Raw genomic sequence first — 18,276 nt, forward strand, 5'->3', positions numbered from 1 at the left:
CGTTGTTCTTAATGAACTTAGAGAGACTAGATCGTGGTACGCGAGAAGACACGCTCCATAGTATAAGAAAAAAGACTGAGAATAAGTTAAATGAAATAAGGAAAATAAATAAATTGTGTAGTGAGAGTAAATAAAAATTTTTCTTCTGTTAAGTGAAACAGTGTCGTATGATTTCTATACAATTGAGAATAAGTAGTATGCAATGTATGGAAGTATAGTATAAAAATAAAAAAAATTAAATGCGAGATAAGATTTGTTTGTTAAATTGAATGCGATGAAATTTATTATTGATACAAAACGTTGTAAACAAAAAGGATCAAGGGGGCGGTAGTGCCCGGATGGCAAGAATAAGTTTTTTATACACTGCCGTCGGGGAGCAGCGTTACCTGCGACGCTGTACCTCCCAACACAGGTGCGCAACACCTAGAGCCTCGCATGCACTAGGATTTTTCTAAACGTAGGATTTGACCGCGATCATCACGTTTGGGAGAACGCTAGGGAGAGGGGAAAATGATCACACACAATGGTTAAGTTTTATTGCACATGTATTTCGCCCAGCCCTTCCCTACAACACGGTGGCTGTAGTGCCTCCCGCGCACAGTTTAGCCACGCAGGGCTTACGCTGGGACGCTCAAACACGAGCCACGCTCGTGCAGCAGACGGCGGGCCACAGGCCCAGGTCCAGTCCGCTGACGGCTGTCTCTCTCTCTCTCTCTCTCTCTCCCTTACTCTCTCTCTCTCCCTCACTCTCTCTCTCTCTCTCTCTCTCTCTCTCTCTCTCTCTCTCTCTCGCGTCTGCACGTTAGCCCCCAAGCCGTAACCTGTAGCGTCACGTGGTACGCGCTCGCGGCCTCGCTTCGCACGTCGCAGGACATTCCCTTCGTGAATGTCCTTTTTGTTGGCATGCCCAGCAGATCATCTCCGGGCAATTCAATGCCCGGTGCCCCACTTTACAGCAGGTGAAGCACGCACCATCTCCTCGCCTCTCCCCTCGAGCCACGGCATTAGCGGTCGGACACACCAGGCCGCGCCATACGGTAGCTCTCTTTCTCCTCGTTGAAGCTCTCTTTCTCTCACTCGTTCTCTCCTCAACCTCGATAGAAGGCAACTCGTCACCAGGGCCTGCATGCTCTGTCCTCTCGACTGCAGCGGCTCTCTGGGTCTCTCCTTCCTCCTTGTACGCCGCACCGGGAACGCGCATCTTCTCCGCTGGCAGCGGAGGTGCGTAACGGCTATCTAACTCTTTTAGCCGCTCCCAGCGTCGGCCGTACCTCTCCAACTCCTCCCAGCTGTTGACGCACTTTTCGCCAATAGCTCTCCGGTATTCCGGAAGGAGGTTCTGATATGCGATACGAAGCAAATCACATTTGGATGGAGGTCGGCGAAAGCGCGAAGCCAGATACTGAAGACTCGCGATATACGCCGCGATCTTCTCTTCTCTGTGCTGCGTTCGCTTGCGCAGATCTTCTTCCAAATCCTCCCGACAATACGGAACCATGTATCGGCGACGAAAGGTCCGGCAGAACATCTCCCATGTTCGCAGGCTCTTTCTCTTCGCCCGATACCAGCCGCTTGCCTGCAACTTGAAAATGCACGGCAACACCGCTAGCAGCTCGCGGTCTGGCACCGCTAACGCTACTCTGCACTCACACAGTCGATCAAAGAACTCCTCCGCCTCCTCGTGATCACTCTCGCCCGAGAACTGGAGCTCCCAATGCTTCAGGAACTCCAAAGCCCTGAGCGAGTCGGCTGATCTTTTCCGGCGTTCGGATGACGTCAGGTTCGCTGAGTTAAACTCGCAGCTCAAGTTAACTTCGAGCTCGCTGTCACTGCTCAGCAAACCTCTCTGTCTCCGTCTTTTTCTCGACGCACTTTTCTCTCTCCTCTCACTCTCCTCCTCCGACTCCTCTTCCGCACTCTTCTCTCCTTGTCCACTCTCCTCCTCCGACTCCTCACCCGAGCTCACACAGCTCCGTTGCATACTCGGCCGACCTCCAGAGTTGCCCCAAGAGACGCGGCGCCGTACCGTTTCGCGCTCTGGCTCTAGCAACTCTTTGTCCGCGTCACCAATATCACTCGTGAACACAGACGGTCTGCCTCTCAGCTGGTCTAGAGTAGCTGGGCGAACTGAATCAGTCGTTTTGACTGGGGCTCGCAAACATGGCTTTCGCCCTATTCGCTCTTCCTCCATTTTACGCATCTGTTCTATCGCCTCGACCCGTACCTGCTCTCGCGCCGCCTCCCTCGCCTCCTCACGGACTCGTTGCAGCCGCCGCTCATGCTCTAGCGTGGCTAACTCGTCCCGCAGCTTCGCTGGAGCTTCCAGGAGAGCTTCCTCGTAAACTTCTCGCCAAGCTACAGAAAACTCCTCCTCAAAGACTCGAGCTCTCGCATCCTCAAGAGTGAGTCCGCATTCTTCCAACTCTCTCACACGAGCGTCTCTCTCGCTGCGATCGACACTCACTCGGCTCGCATAGCCGCTGTCTACGCTGACGTCTATGCTTGAGCCCGAGCCTCCTCGCAACACATCTCCCTCGGCCACGTCACTGACTGTGCTGGAGGTTGCGCAGGCCGCGGTTCTTGCTATCGTCCTTTCGGACAACCGCAAGTAACCTGGCCGTTCGCACCTCGGGATCACAGTATACACACTGTCTCTCTCACTCGAGCACAAACTCGAAAATCTCTCTTGGCTCTCATTGTCACTCGACAAAGAGACGGAGAGGAGTCTCCTCGCTTCCGACTTCCGTCTAAAAGCTTTACTCGCGAGCCCCGCCGACGACGCTTATGACTAACTGTGTGCCAGTCGTCGCCGTTGGCTGACTCGCTGTCGCTAGAGCGCACGCGTCGCAGCACATCTCGTGGGGACACGGTAGAGCCTCCCACGCTATCACGTTTAGCGTTGGGCTCTACTCCGAGTCCCACTACAAACGGCCGTTTCGTCAGCTGATTCATCGCACAATATGGTGCGACTTCAACAGCTGACGACTGATCGCTGAGCTCTCTTCGCCGTCTCTCTCCACACGAAAAGACGTCAGCAGCTTGCCTCGTGGCCCGCTGCGCATCTTTCCGTCGCTCACACTCCGCGCACTTTACACTAACACTCGCGAAAACACTTTACCTCTCCCTTTCGATGATCGCGAATCCCCACAAGGGATGCCAATTGCGACGCTGTGCCTCCCAACACAGGTGCGCAACACCTAGAGCCTCGCATGCACTAGGATTTTTCTAAACGTAGGATTTGACCGCGATCATCACGTTTGGGAGAACGCTAGGGAGAGGGGAAAATGATCACACACAATGGTTAAGTTTTATTGCACATGTATTTCGCCCAGCCCTTCCCTACAACACGCTGGCTGTAGTGCCTCCCGCGCACAGTTTAGCCACGCAGGGCTTACGCTGGGACGCTCAAACACGAGCCACGCTCGTGCAGCAGACGGCTGGCCACAGGCCCAGGTCTAGTCCGCTGACGGCTGACTCTCTCTCTCTCTCTCTCTCTCTCTCTCTCTCTCTCTCTCTCTTTTTCTCTCTCGCGCGCGGGCTATGCCTCCCGCTTGTGGCAAGCCCGACCTGCTGCAGCCGCGCAGCTATAGGGTTTTCTCTCGCGCTGTCTCTATCTCACGCACACGCGTCTCCTCGCACTGCTCTCTCTCTCTCTCTCTTTCTCTCTCTCTCTCTCTCTCTCTCTCTCTCTCTCTCTCTCTCTCTCTAATACTTTCTTACTCGCTCTCTCCCTGGTGGACGTCCGTCGGTGCTCCCGCCGGCGCCTCCCTGACTCTCGTGGACCTGGTGACGGCTAGCTTCCTCGGCTCTCCCACGCCAAGGCTGCTGGTTGCTCTGGTCCTCCGGACAATGATGGCGGACTGGCTAGCTTCCTTCCTCTCGTGCGGATGGTTGCTGGCTCGTCCGGGCGTCGGCACTTGCTCGTGCCAACGCGCTGCACCTGTGACTCTCTCACACTCTCGCACACTCGCACAACCTCGGGAGACTCTCCCGATTCTCCTCGCAACAGAGGAGGCCACGTATCTCTCTCGCACGTCGACGTACTCCGTCGACAGTCGTGAGAGAACTCCCCGATTTCCCGCTCGTTCTCGCGCTCACTCTCCACTCGCGCTCGTCGGGCCCGCGCATCTTCCTCGCGCCTGATTGGCTGGCAGTCCGCGCGGATAGCGAGTCGCACATCGGCGCCCACTGATTGGCTCGCGACATACGGAGGACCAATCAGCGCGCGCGCCGTCGAGGCTCACTCTCGCGCCAACGATGCTCACTCTCGCGCTAACGTGGACGGTTAGCCGGCCCGTTCCTCGAACTCTAGGTCAGGCTGGCACCGACAACAACAATCCAACTCGCTTGTTTCTTCCGCGCACTCAGAGCTTGGCCGCATCGAACGAGATTCCTCGTATCGACGCGGCTGCGACGTTTGCAACGTCGCATACCCTATTATACTTTAAATTTGTTTTTTAACCTAAATGCGTTTTATTGTCTCCAATGATTTCATGTCTGATATGTCTTAGATGCTTATGTTTGAGTAATGTATCTTGAAGATTTTAATGTGAACTTTCCAATCATCATAATATTTTGCTTAAAAAATTTCTCTTTTAGCAGAATAATTATGATTAAAAATTAATTTGCGATAATTTCTTTAAATTTTGGCCATGCGATTCTCATCTTTTTAAGTACAAAAATACAAGAATACGTTATGAGATAATAGGTTACATAAGGTTATCTTCAGCAATCAGTGCAATATACTATACTACGCCGCAAATGTCTCCAGCACATATTAGTTATGTGCAACTCTAATAGTAAAAGAGTGTGAGAGGTGTCCGCTAAGCGTCGCTGCCTTTTGCGAAACGAATCGCAGTTGCAGAGAGCCGAACGCACGGAGTGAGCATCTATCTACACAAAGATTCTGAGGAAAGAGGAGTAGATTTTTCAAGCTAGAAGTTGTCTAGTTGTCTTCATAGATAAATGTCTCGACAAAATTAATGTGTCTAATACTTGAGCGCCGAGCACCTGCCAGGACTTGACGCAAGCACTCGCGTGGATTATCAAAAACACGACGTGTGAATCCAGAGAGTAAACAACAGCGTGCTCTACATCAGCGAACATCTTGGTTTATATCGATGGACTGGAAACTGGGCATTGGGATCCACGGAAAACCTATGAGTTCGTCTTCGACGACGACCCCGTGCAATGCCGACCTCCGCATCTACGGTTGTTCGACTCGTACTTCAGCCTCCTCAATAGCAACTATATGCTTTCTCCAAGACCTCATACCCTTGTTTTTTCATAATGAGTCGACAATAAACGACAAGGTCTTCCTTCTTTTCCCGTTACAGTGGTTCGCTACAATTGGCGAGCGCCGCAATGACAACTCCTGGAGCTGCTCCGACGACCAGCAAATGGCACTTGGTGCTCAAGACCATTAAGCGGAAAACGGCGGAAAAATAATAAGTATTTTTGAAATCATATTGGCTTGACGATTCTTTTTTTATCATAAACTTTTCCGTATGGATGAAGCGTTTTATTAAATTTCTTTGTTTCCATTAAAAAGGCGATAAATGTGCATATTTGTGTGGGGAATGATCGTTAAGTAATCAACAAGTTGTTTTTAGTCAGTACACATAGTAGACTGTAAGACGACGGGACGGCAAATGTGCATTAAAATAATAGTTTTAAAAATTGTAACCTTGTGAGGGAAGAGAGGAGAGGGAATGCGTGCGCAGATAATGAGAAAGAAAAGGATTATAAAGTGAGGAGAGTGAAGATGTCTAGAGAGTCTAGAAAGTGTGTGTGGGGAGAGAGAGAGAGAGACTGAGAGATTAGATTAGATTAGATTAAATAAGTTTTATTTCTGTACATTGTGTTGTACAATTCAAAATAACAGTATAAAGTAAAACCAGTTATAATTTGTGTGTGTGTGAGAGATGATATATATAGAGTGAATGTGAAAGGATATATATAGAGTGGAGGAGTGTAAGTGTTTGTGAGATGATTATGAGTTTTCAAGTGCATAAAAATATTCTTTAGCTAATTGTTTGACGTGTGACATGTTGCGAAGGCGTGATGGTAGCGAGTTCCAGAGGTATGAGGCGCTTATATGGAATGAACCTTTCAGCGTCTCCGTCTTGAAAGTCGGGATCTCCAGAGGCGTCACCTCCCCCCTCACAGGCCTGTGCGCGACGTGAAAGTCAAAAAAGGCCAAGATGTAGGAAGGCACAGCTGTGTTAAGCAGTTTTCGTAGAAAACAGGCTGCAAAGTACTTTCTACGTCCGGCAGTTGTAAGCCATTGCAGTTCACGCCTGTAGGGGGTGATGTGCTCGTCCCTCCTTACACTATAGATGTATCGAATTCCCGTGTTTACGAGTCTCTGGAGTTTTGTGTCAAGTTTTTGGGTCAGGTCACAGTATACCAATTAGCAGTAGTTGATGATTGGAAATAGGAGTGCTTGCACGAGATGTACTCTATAATAATATCGATCACAAGGTAGACGAGTTCTGCGAATCCTTCTGTAAAGTCTGTCCCGTTCAGTCAAGAGATCACGAAAAGCCGTGGTAAACCACGGGTGACGTTTACGTCTTGGAGTAACAGTCCGTGATGGGGCGAGACGATTTATGGCGTTCGTTAAGTTAGCGTTAAGAAGGGTGATGCATTCGTCGAGTGATGACGTAGCGAGAGATGACCAGTCACATGTGCCAAGGAAGTCCCTTAGCTTCTCGGCACAGATTCCCTTGTAGTTTCTGTAAGAGTATGCTTTAGGTACGTAGCGTGGGATCTGTACGTCGAAAGTGGCAGTGATTAGGTCATGTCCGTTGATGAAAGGACTATCAGTCTTGTAGTGTGATAGCAGGCGATCCTGCTCATCAATTAAGCAGATTTCAAGCCAGGTGTCGGAGTCCTGTTTATGGTGCGTGGCACCATAAGGGACCGACAATAAGGAGTTTTCCTCAATATAGGCCTTGATGAACTTGGCATCTTCGGATGAGGAGAGTTGGTCAGCGTTGAAATCACCCATAATGACCTTTGTGGAATAGTTGTGTATAAAAGTAGTCAGCTGTTCAATGAAGTTATTATCCTGAATAAAAGGGGCATGTGGTGGACGATACACGACTCCCACAAAGATGTGTGAAACTCCCTTCGCAGAGACCTCACAGAAAAGGTACTCCGGTTTGCCTGGCTTGCCGGATCAAGCTCCATTAGAGGATGATAATATGTTTGCAGTCAGTGAGTGATGTATATAGAGGGCCACACCTCCCCCGTTCCTGTTTCTTCAGAGAGAGAGAGAGAGAGAGAGAGAGAGAGAGAGAGAGAGAGAGAGAGAGAGAGAGAGAGAGAGAGAGAGAGAGAGAGAGAGAGAGAGAGAGAGAGAGAGAGAGAGAGTGAGAGAGAGAGAGAGAGAGAGAGAGAGAGAGAGAGAGAGAGAGAGAGAGAGAGAGAGAGAGAGAGACATTTGCACGGTGGTTCGAGAATCAGCGGCGACCCGAATTAACCCGACTGACCCTTATGATTTATAATCGGCAGTCGGCGCTGAAACGTCTAGAGAGCCACACATCAGCTCTTTTTATATGCTATCTAAATTGCTACCTAATTGCGACTCTTAATTGCAGTCGGTAGTAATTCTAATAGACAGATTGAATATAATAAAGATACTTATTCTTTTACCTTAACTCCCATATATTATTTTTCCCTTGGATATCCTGTAGTCCTTATGTAATCGAAAAGAATCATTACATTGTATGTATACTAGCAAATAACGCTCCCTTCGCTCACGGATCGTATATGTTATTCATAACTTTCCATTGTGGAGCAGGTTTTACAAGAATGAAATATGTGAAAATTACTTCTTTTGCATAAAATATGTCAGTATATAATTTATCATTTTAATATAGTTTGTGATATGATGTGATAAGATAAGATGGAAAAATACTTTTAGCTTCCTCCTAGAGAAAGCTTTGTAATAATACATTTTTGAGTTTCGTTAAAACTTCTAGAAAATACTTTTTGGTGTATTAGAAGTTCAATCAAGTGTTTTTAAAAAATGTCCGTATGGATGTGTGTTTTTTATGTTGCGTAGGCAGAGCAAGCTCTGCACAAGTGGCCCTCCGACACCGGATCCCCACAGGTACTATCGTTGAACAATACTTCCGTGAAGCCCCTTAACTAGCCTTTTCTGGCTTCTCCTTTGAAGTTTGACATTCCCATGCATCCTCCATCCACCAAGGTGATTAGAGGTTCAGGATCAAACTCGTCTTCTTCATTCTGCATCGTCCTGCCGTCTTCTTCATTCTGCATCGTCCAGCCGTCTGCTTCCTGCAGCATCGTCCGGTCGTCGACTTCGAGCAGCATCGACCAGCCATCCTCTGGACAGACTCAACCGCGACACCTACGTTCCTCTGCACCGGGTGAGGTAATCTGGGCTCAACTCAGTTACCTACGTTCCTCAACATCGGTCTGAGGAGCACTTAGAGGTACACAACCCTAGCTCCTACGTTCCTCTGCATCGGGCAGGGGAGTAAGAGCTCAACTTTGTGACCTACTTTCCTCTGGATCTGTCTGAGGAGCATTTCGTATCTATTACCTAGTAACCTTCGTCTAGCAACAGTTTTACTCAGCTGTTTCGTCATCTGTGTGTGTATGCTGTAATATTTCTGGAACTACTCCGTCAATATTAATAAAATTAGACATGCATATCTATTTTTGGATCCTGGATTCGGGAAAAATACTTATTTTCTAATTTTTCAACTTTTTTTTATTGTCCATTTGTTGATTTTTGAAAATCAATCTACCGCTTTGTTCGGCAGATAAAATGAAAAAGATGATTTTTTTTCGTCATTTCATATTCACAAACAAATAACTTAAAAAAAACAATTATATCTGTTCAAATTATTATTTGCAATATCCTTTTTATCTAAACTGAATCTGCAGATTACATCTTGTGATATGTATGAACATACGATGTTCGTCATTTCATGATCACAGACATATATCTTGAAAAAAGAGCATATTTGCACAAATGATTATTTCCAGCATCCCTTTCATCTGGACCTAATTTTAAGACCACCGACGATAATGTATGTAAAATATACATATATATCTATGTGTTGCATATGATTTATAAAATAATTCAGATTAAAAATACGAATAAACATTTTTGCTATATTTTTCTGAGAAGATTATTATTTACAGCATCCGACATATCTGGATCAATTTTACTATGTTGTATGGTATATGTATACATATACATTATTAGTAATTGATTACTAAAAAAATGACATAAATATATATAATTTTATATCTGTATGTAAATATAGCTGATTTATGTGAATTGTTTCATAACCCGGTCACTTTTTGTAAACCAATTTTTATTAAAAAAAATAACTAAATGCAATTTCTTCTTCTTTTTTTTGTGGTCGTATAATGTATTCATGATTTTGCCACATATGTATCATCAAATAATAATTTTTACAAAATTGCTCACTTTATTGTTTTAATATAGTGTAGATACCATTATTAAAAAAGGCGCGATATAATATAGATATTGATGTCAACTGTCGAACTGCTTCGATTGGTTGTTAGAGTCATACAATAGATACATTACATTATGATTGTTTTAACTCGGTTTTCTAATATACTTAACACGGGATCTGTTGCCGTATTATGGCATGTTTATAAAATTTTACTATGTCAGTTCTGTCTATTTATTAGTTGATACTATAAATTTAATTGTAAACTAATATAAAAATTTAAATTGAATATAAATTTATAAGTTAAAATATATTACATATAAAAGTATATTAGTCTAGTAATTCATTTCAGCATATGCTATGTTTCGTGCGGTGCGTTATAGCATGGCAGCCAGCAGGGTAAATTGCGTACGTGATTATACTAATAATGGTATTTATTATTTTAATTTAATGATTTAGTGTTAACTATTGCTTAAATATAAGTGTATATATATATATATTTTATTTTTAATATATTTCCTTTTTTTTAAATATCATTAATTGTTTTTTATTATTAAATATATTTAGTCTTAATAAAAATGGTATATTTTACACCTAAGACGAGAATCACAATACAATTTTTACCTGTCCAGTTTTTTAGGTTTTTAAACAATAACCAATTCTCTTGGTGTATTTTACATAATGAAAAATGGCTAAAATTAGCCTCTAATTTAGGTTACACATTTTTTACTGATACATAACCATTCGACACTTATTATCATAGTGAATAGCCAAACAGCGTCTATGATACATTGCACTATTAGTATACAACAAATTGTAACGGACGGAGAGGAGACGAGTCGGAAAGCGAAAAAGAGTAGACGTGGGCTTGAACCGCGGACTCCGAGATTAACAAGCGGGAGTTCTAACCAATGAGCTAACGTCTAAAAATCCGGAAAGTGCGATATTTTATCTTTACATTATAATATTGCAATGCTGGTGCACTAAAGAAAAAAAATTAAACGGTAGAAATATTTTTAGATGTTACGACTCATGTGACAGTTAAAAAAAATTTCAATTAGAATTGGAGGAATTTGAAAGAATCGAACTGAAAATGACGTTTCGGACAGAAATTTAAGAAAATTTATATTATGGGGATTTTTCACATTGTAGTTGTTGCTAACAACATTTAATTGATATTTTTTAGAAATGTCTTTCATTAGGTCTGAGGGAACATGTTTAAGAAACGATAATAAAAAATATTTATGATTATGAGATATGAAGTTATATAAATATAAATTTAAATTGTGACATTTGAATGTAAAATGTATGTCTCGATTTGAACAAATTGCTAAAAATAATCACTAATTATTAACAAATTATGCATAATTTGACAATTTACATTAGCTTGGGGTGCGTGGTTGCACAGATTGTGAGACAGATAAACACATACACACGCGCGTGCGTGAAAACAGTCTTTTCCCCAAACTTAGAGGATATGTTCTAGAGGTCGCCACTATGTTAGCTGTAAATTTTCAGATCGATTCGATCAATTCTCTTCGAGTTACAAGGTGTCAAAGTTTTTTGAGCATTATTTGCATTAATGCCTATTTCCAAGGATTTATAGCTCTTAATTGGAGGTGGGAGCTATAGCTTCGCAAATCCGCCACGGGGTATTTAGTATTTCAAATGCCAAACAAAAACTAAAAGCCGTATTGACATTTTCTTTCGGTAGAATGATTCACTTATCTCAAACCTATTGCGCTCTGCTCATTATATTGATGAAATTTCAAATTAAAAAAAGTTAATAAGTAAAATTGGTGTTTGAGGTTGGCGCTGTAATCGCATAAACACGTGTAAACACCCGCTCGTATTTCACAACTTTTACAAAAACCAAAAGTCCGATTGGAATTTTTTTTTCGGTAGAGTGATTCACTCAACTTAACACTATGGCGCTCTGGTCTTGGTTTTTCATTCCAAGCTTTATTCAAAAAGTTATATGGAACAGAAAAACAGTGCTTTCATCTCCCACATCCCCTTAAACACTGCATTGTTCACTAAAAACAAACTAAATGTTTTTGTTTTTAATGTTTCTTAGCTTTTTAATAAAAGTTTTCTTGTAGCTCTGTACATATGCTATAACTGACCTATATTAGTACTCTAACAAAACTGACTGTCACAAGTTGGTATTAAAGGTGTGTTGTTTTATAGAAATGCAAGTTGCGCTCATAAATAATGAAAATGCATAATTAAAGCTTTCAATAAAAAGTCCAACTACTCAGATCATTCTACTACGCAAAGCTAGCTGCGTAACTTTGTTGTTATTGATAGACATAAAATGTACTAAGTTATAAATGTCAAATTTGCATATAAAAGCACCTATTAGTCATTATATCATGTTTGTTTACTACATAACTTCTAATAGTAGGTCAGACCCATTCTGAAACTTTTGAGGTACTTTTTTACTATAAAAGGGTATCTTTTTATTGTATGAAGGTGGCGGGAGTCCGGATAAAACACTCAGATTTTCATATTTTGTGTTTAAAATGCAAATAAGGTAGCCCATAAGTACCATAAGCTAAGTAGGCTTTTTAGGTCTTTATGTAAAATAAAGAGACCAACTCGTTTCTTTTTTTCATTTTCTCAATTTTTATAATGATGAAATTTCTTTTCTTATTACAGAAACAAAGGAAAATTATTTGCGTTTGATCATTGTTTTTATTCCTTGGATCCAGAAGCAGAAAACTATGCTAGTCAAAATGTTGTTTTCAACGCTTTAGGTCGTGACATATTGTATAATGCATTTCAAGGATATAATGCTTGTATTTTCGCATACGGACAAACAGGTATGATATTTTTAATTATAAAATAAGAAAATTGTTCTAAAATATTATTAGTCAGCTTTAATTCCTATATTTTGTAGTTTGACCTTAATTGTAATTCGGTGTAGTCTATTGAATAAGATACACTACACCTACTGCCGTAGGATGAGCAAGCTTTGCGCAAGTGGCCCTCCGACACCTGATCCCCACAGGTACCATCGTTAAACAATACTTTCGGAGAGCCTCTTTGTTAGTCCTTTGAGCTTGTTCTTTGAAGTTTGACATCTTCGTAAATTTCATCCACCAAGGGGATAAAAGGTTCGGGATAAAACTCGTCTTCTTTCTGTATCGTTCGCACGTCTGTTTCTTTTTTGGTCGTCCTATCTTTTCCTGTTTCATGCGGAATCGTCTGGCCATTCTCTGGACAGCCCTAACTCCGACATCTATGTTCCTCTGCATTGAGTGGGAGAGTTTGGGCTCTACTTGGTTATTTACGTTTTTAAGCATCGGTCTAAGAAGCGCTCATATTCTCTACCCTAGCTCCTACGTTCCTTTGCATCGCATAGGGGAGATTACATGGATTTTCAGCCTCGTCTCTTCCTTCTTTTCACTTCATTATTTTTGACCTTCTTGAGGACGGCTGATGTATAATTGCTTATTACACGTTTCCCATCCCAGAAGGGATTCTAATTCTTCCCTCTCTCTTTGATACCTTAGGCAGTGGCAGAAGACATGTTTGGAATTTTTATTTGGTTCCAAACATACTGGATATTTTAGGCAGTTTTCTATTTTAAAACGGCACAGGTAAGTCTGGAAGCACCTATATTAGCTGAATAGCTGCGTGAAATAGTGACTTCCTTATATATTTTTTTAGTCCAGTCTTCGATTCTTGGTATGAGGCGATGTAATGTATCACGGCGTAATTTCGCCGTGCAACCACGCTGTTCAGAGCGTCGGGGTAAAGCGTATCAAGGCTGTGTGAATGAGGGAGAGAGAGAGTGCATGTGAGTAAATGTATCGTTTATTTTTCCGAGTAATCGACGAGAGACAGAGCAGTGGCCGCGACGGACAAATAGCACAACGCACGTCACCGATTTGCAAGTGAGAGACGCGAGAAGACGACGAGCAATCTTGGCGCAGCAGCAGCGATAAATCACCTCGACAGAGCGTTCAAGTCGGCCCGCGCACCGTAAGGCAGCTGATGCAGTTGGCAGAGCTCTTCGTGGGGTCTGCTTATGTGAGAGTCTGATGCAGCAGGATTAGCGTGATAACAGCTCGCCCGCACGAACGTCGGGAACAACAATTACAGCGTCTCGCGTTCGTGGTGACAGATGCCACTCGAGTTAAGGGCCCTGATGACGGGGTATTGCGAGTCACTACGGGTTACACGGCTAGGAGTTATCTTAGTTGTTTGCGAGCGAAAAGTTGCTTGTATGTTTCGAGAGTTTTAATTTCGCGGCTATCTACTATGACAGTCCGCAGGGACGCTGCGGCGGTGCGCGAACCAATAGTGTTGCGACGCGTTGACCAAAGAGCGCGCGCGTGGCACGGCAGCTAGGAAGAGCAGAGTGATGGCTGCGAGCCGCGAGCGCTCGAGCCGGTACTCGCCTACCCCGACTACTCCTGAGCGGACGTGTTCCTGATTTCTCCAGCTTCGCCCCGGTGGCAAGTCCGTGAAGTACGAAAATAACTTGCGTGTATCGCAATAAAAAGATTCCATTAATTGCGGAATTGTTAACTTTAGCAACTGCAATTAAAAAAACTGCGGGTGCTCTCAATTTTTCATAAAAAATAAAAAACTTTTTAGCTAGTGGCAAAACGTAGATATACCGTTTTCCCGGCTCGTGCTACTTATATAACTACTAGATCAATGCAAATTGTTCGCAATTTAACTGCGGGTTATGAAAATAATTGCAGTTTTACCCAATTCGCAGTAGTTGTTGAGTAATTTGTTGCACAATTATTTCAATCATTTGGGCGCCAAATCCGGGCATTCCATGTTCTGCGTTTGCGCAGTCTGTATAGAGTGTATGTAGACTTTCTGTTCATAAGTCATAACCTAAAATTTTTCAGATCAAACTTCAAAGTTTGGATAATTCAACTCTAAAACGATCCATTATTAGCCTTCGTTAAATCAGTAAAGTGCTTATAGCATCCTGCATCACGAGTACCTTATCAAGAAAAAATAATCAAGAGCTTAGAAATGTTGAGACTGCAATTGATACTAAGAATTCTGCAAATTTCGTGTGATTGAAGCCTGTTTAAGTGATCAAAAGATTGATTGCCAACTTATATTAATTGTTGGACTGGCCGTGCAGAAGTGTCATAAAAAGATGCGATGGATTTGTTCCAACATGCTACTTAAATTGGCTATCATCACAAGGTGCTGTTCCTGCTTATACTCATTGAGTAATCAAAACTATAATGTATTCTGGAGCCTGACATGACCCACTTTATACCTGTGTAATTGAAAATGTGAATGCTGTTGTTAAATTCATTATAAATCAAAAACACAGATTTATTGAGTATAAATTCAGCTCGTATCTTGGTACAACAAGGATACTATAAAGAAGCAGTGAAAATTAGTTTATCGATAAAAGAATCAAGATTTGTATCCCATTGTCAGTTGTCTTTGTATCTCATTGTCAATGATGGAACTGGTAAAATATTTTTTTTTAATAACTGTGAGTGTTTTTACTAATATGTATTTTTATCCATGCTAGCATTTTTACTGCCAGCTTTAATTCATATTCATAATCAAGATACTCTGCGTTCATAAAGAAGTGGTCGTACTGTTTTAATAATGACATTAACGCATGATTCAGCTTTCGAAAATGCGTACAGAATCCAAAGTAGTAGAAATAGCAATTGCCGTGTCAGGAAGACTGAATGATTTTATACAGACTGAAGTACTGGATGTAAAAAGCATTTCATCTGTCAGTCACTCCAGTAGTTATCAAAAAATAACAAAAACTGTTTGGATTAGTTGAAGATGACAAGGATAGAGTCGTGGCTCACAACTATTTTTGCTCAAGCGCAATGCTCATAATAAATATTTGGAAAAATTAAAAAGTGGCGATAAAATGATCACTCCCAGCGCTTAAGCAAATCTGTGTAATTTGTTGCTACGCCTTTATGATCTCATTATACATATTTTAGGTAAGAATTATCCATAATACTATAATTATTGAAAGAAGTATCGGCTTTTGATGTAATTTTTTACAGTAGAGTCAATTACTAATCCAGACCAGTATATGTTTCAAGTTTGTATATTTTGCGCACTTTTTTTAATTCAATGTGACACACGAATTATCTATTATTCGTTCCAATATTATAATAGTAGATTCGGTTGAAAATTATTACTATCATCTTCTTGCTCCAATCTTCAAACTTTGCACGCATTGCTATAGGTGAAAAGAGCACGCATTGCTATAGGTGAAAAGAGTATTTGCAAGTTTGCTAAGTGTTTGCTTGTTTTTTATAGATACCCTCTTCAACTCTGAACTGAATACCCCGGTGAACCAGCAGTAACTGGGGTCAAAAAGAACAATCAGCAACAATTGAAGCCCGACTTTCTACTTTTTAAGCTTACTCTGCTGGATGAAAAAATATATAAGTCAAAGATGGATAGTGCAGTTCTGCTTGAACAAGAGTTAGAATGCCTGTTACAAGCCAGTAACGATTTGTGCAAGAAAGGTAAATACTTGATCTATTTGAACTTATTAGACTAGTTGTAGTTTTTGTCCTTTCCTTTGAATTTTAGGTCCACGTTTGTCACCTGGTTCTTGCTGGGTATGATTTAGACATCATCGAACTTTGCATACTTGGAGACACACCCATTCTGGAAACTTTAATGAATGAAATGATGAACTATTATTTTGTTTGTTTACAAAATGACAATAGTATATTTAATAAATTATTTTAAAAAGTTACATAACATACTTGTCATGTATTATAGAAATACAAAACAGAGCTTTTTCAAAAAGTGAACGATAATAAAAATATAAAAGATGACATTTTTTCAAATATTTTTGATAGATTGTTTATTTATTAAATCTATATGTGCATGCAATTAATAGTAGATTACGATACGTGTGACTTAAATGGTTTTTTTTACACGGCGCAGTAAGCACCCGAGCGTAGCGAAGGCGCTAAGCGCCGTGTAAAACTGAACCATTTAAGTCAAGAGTATCGTATAAAATTTTATAGCACAGACTGCTAAAATCCGCAACTCTCGCCTATTAGTGACTAAAGTAGTCCTTATTTGCACCGCGAGGTTAGCGCACGAGCGTAGCAAGTGTGATGAACACGGTGCAAAAAAGGACTACTTTAGTCACAGATAGGCGTGACTTAACAGCGGATTTTAGCCACACTCTGCTATAAAATTAAAGTAAACTAAATTTTCTACAAAATTCATTAATCAGATTATACTCTTTCACTTTCTTTCTAGCAAAAATACATTGAGTTGCAAATGAGTAAGAGCGAGCAGAGCTTGGTCTATCAGACCGAGCTTTCTTAATTTCTCGATCGTGAGTTATTATTTCCATCCGTTTGGTAGAACTTTGTGAAAACAAATCTACTACGTTCATCGACGCAGCGTCGCACCAATAACAAATAAATTTTAGGATAATTCCATATTTCCATACTATCGAGAGGAAAGAGTTGCCTGCTAACACTGGTATGTCTACGTTCAGGGACTCCCACAGGAATATCATCTATGTCTGTAACATTTGATAATTGAGCTCGACTGATCATCGTAGCAGAATCATCAAATAGCTGATTACTTTGAGAATTATTTTGATAATACGTAGCAACATAGGTGATTTTGCAATAGTTTGTTGATTTTTTTCATGACAACTGATTCCATTCGTTTGAGGTTTTTCAATGTGTGGCAATGAGAAAATTTTATCACCTGGATGAGCCAGATTTAGCTCTTAAAACACAAAAAACACAAAGGTAAGGGATACTTCTAGTCTTCGTTAGAATTACTCGTTGATCAGTGAAAACATTATTTATCTTTGCTGCGTGTTGCTGCAGGAAAAGGGTTTTTCTGGTCACGACATCGCCACGGTAATGCAGCTACTAGCTTTATTTTCTGTGTCACGTTCCGAACGGTCCCAAAAGTGGCAAGCACCTCGCCTGGCGCATGATGATGCTCACATGGCTAAGGTGTGCAAGCAGAGCACCCAGTTGAAGCCGGACTGTCTGCCTTCAATACCATTGCTCACACGAGTATCCAACACCTAAGTGCCAGTCTCCCAAGAAGAAAGACACGAGTTCGGAATCAGTCTCACCGGCACTGATTAACCAGCCCCCAGCATGTGTCAGCACACCCGTAGTCACGATGCCGGAAAAGATTCTACGAGTTAAGATTCGCGGGCGAAAAATGGGTGGTGCAGGCAGGCAGATTTTACCCATAAAGCATAAGATGTTGCCGCAGCAGAGGACAAAGCTGCTGAAAAAGAAAGAACTAAAAGACGTGACTAAGATCTCGGGACACGTCGCGGGCACCGAACAGGACATTAAGGACAATACTCTAAACGAGTCCGTCTTAACGACGCCCAAAACTACGCGAACGGGGCCTGAAACTACACCTAGAAGTGCTTCAAACTTCAGCATTTTACATAAGACGCTGACAACGTGCAACTCCAATTCTAACGTCACCGCGAGTACTCCGACGACTCCTTTCTTGTTGTCTAGGCGAAACGTAGAAACAGCGATGAAGACCCCGCCGCAACGGCAAGCATAGCAATAAAAACGACGAGTTGAGATTGTTAGTAGCAGGAAAAGAACTTGAGTCGTGACTTGACAAGAAGAAGGAAAGAGAAATCGGTAGAAAGAGACAGTCAAGTGAAGGAAAGCGCGAGATTGAAAGAGCAAGAAGCTGCTGCAGCTGCAAAAGTAGGAGTCGCCAAGGCAATAGCCCTCTCAAAGTTAACAAACGAAGGAATCTGGATGACATACTGGTGAAAGTCTCGAATTAAAAGTCTAATTTCACGCTAGTGCCAAGTCCG

The 18,276-nt window shown here is 42.1% G+C and overlaps 1 protein-coding gene across 18 annotated transcripts in view; it reads left to right on the forward strand.

Moving 5' to 3' along the window:
- Positions 1-18,276, forward strand: part of LOC100117353 (kinesin-like protein KIF13A) — a 1,179,147-nt gene that overhangs the window by 98,232 nt on the left and 1,062,639 nt on the right. For 15 of the 18 annotated variants that reach the window (XM_031928189.1, XM_031928179.1, XM_031928190.2 and 12 more), the window contains one exon: positions 12,123-12,286. The exons of 1 other annotated variant lie outside the window; for it this stretch is intronic. In XM_031928189.1, coding sequence (XP_031784049.1) covers positions 12,123-12,286 — 164 coding nt within the window. Of the gene's footprint in view, positions 1-12,122; positions 12,287-15,746; positions 15,959-18,276 lie in introns of all 18 variants that reach the window. 2 more of the 18 variants (XM_032601921.1, XM_032601920.1) reach the window with 1 other exon arrangement.

This window comes from Nasonia vitripennis, assembly GCF_009193385.2.
Source record: "Nasonia vitripennis strain AsymCx chromosome 4 unlocalized genomic scaffold, Nvit_psr_1.1 chr4_random0004, whole genome shotgun sequence".
Classification (NCBI taxonomy): Eukaryota; Metazoa; Arthropoda; class Insecta; order Hymenoptera; family Pteromalidae; genus Nasonia; species Nasonia vitripennis.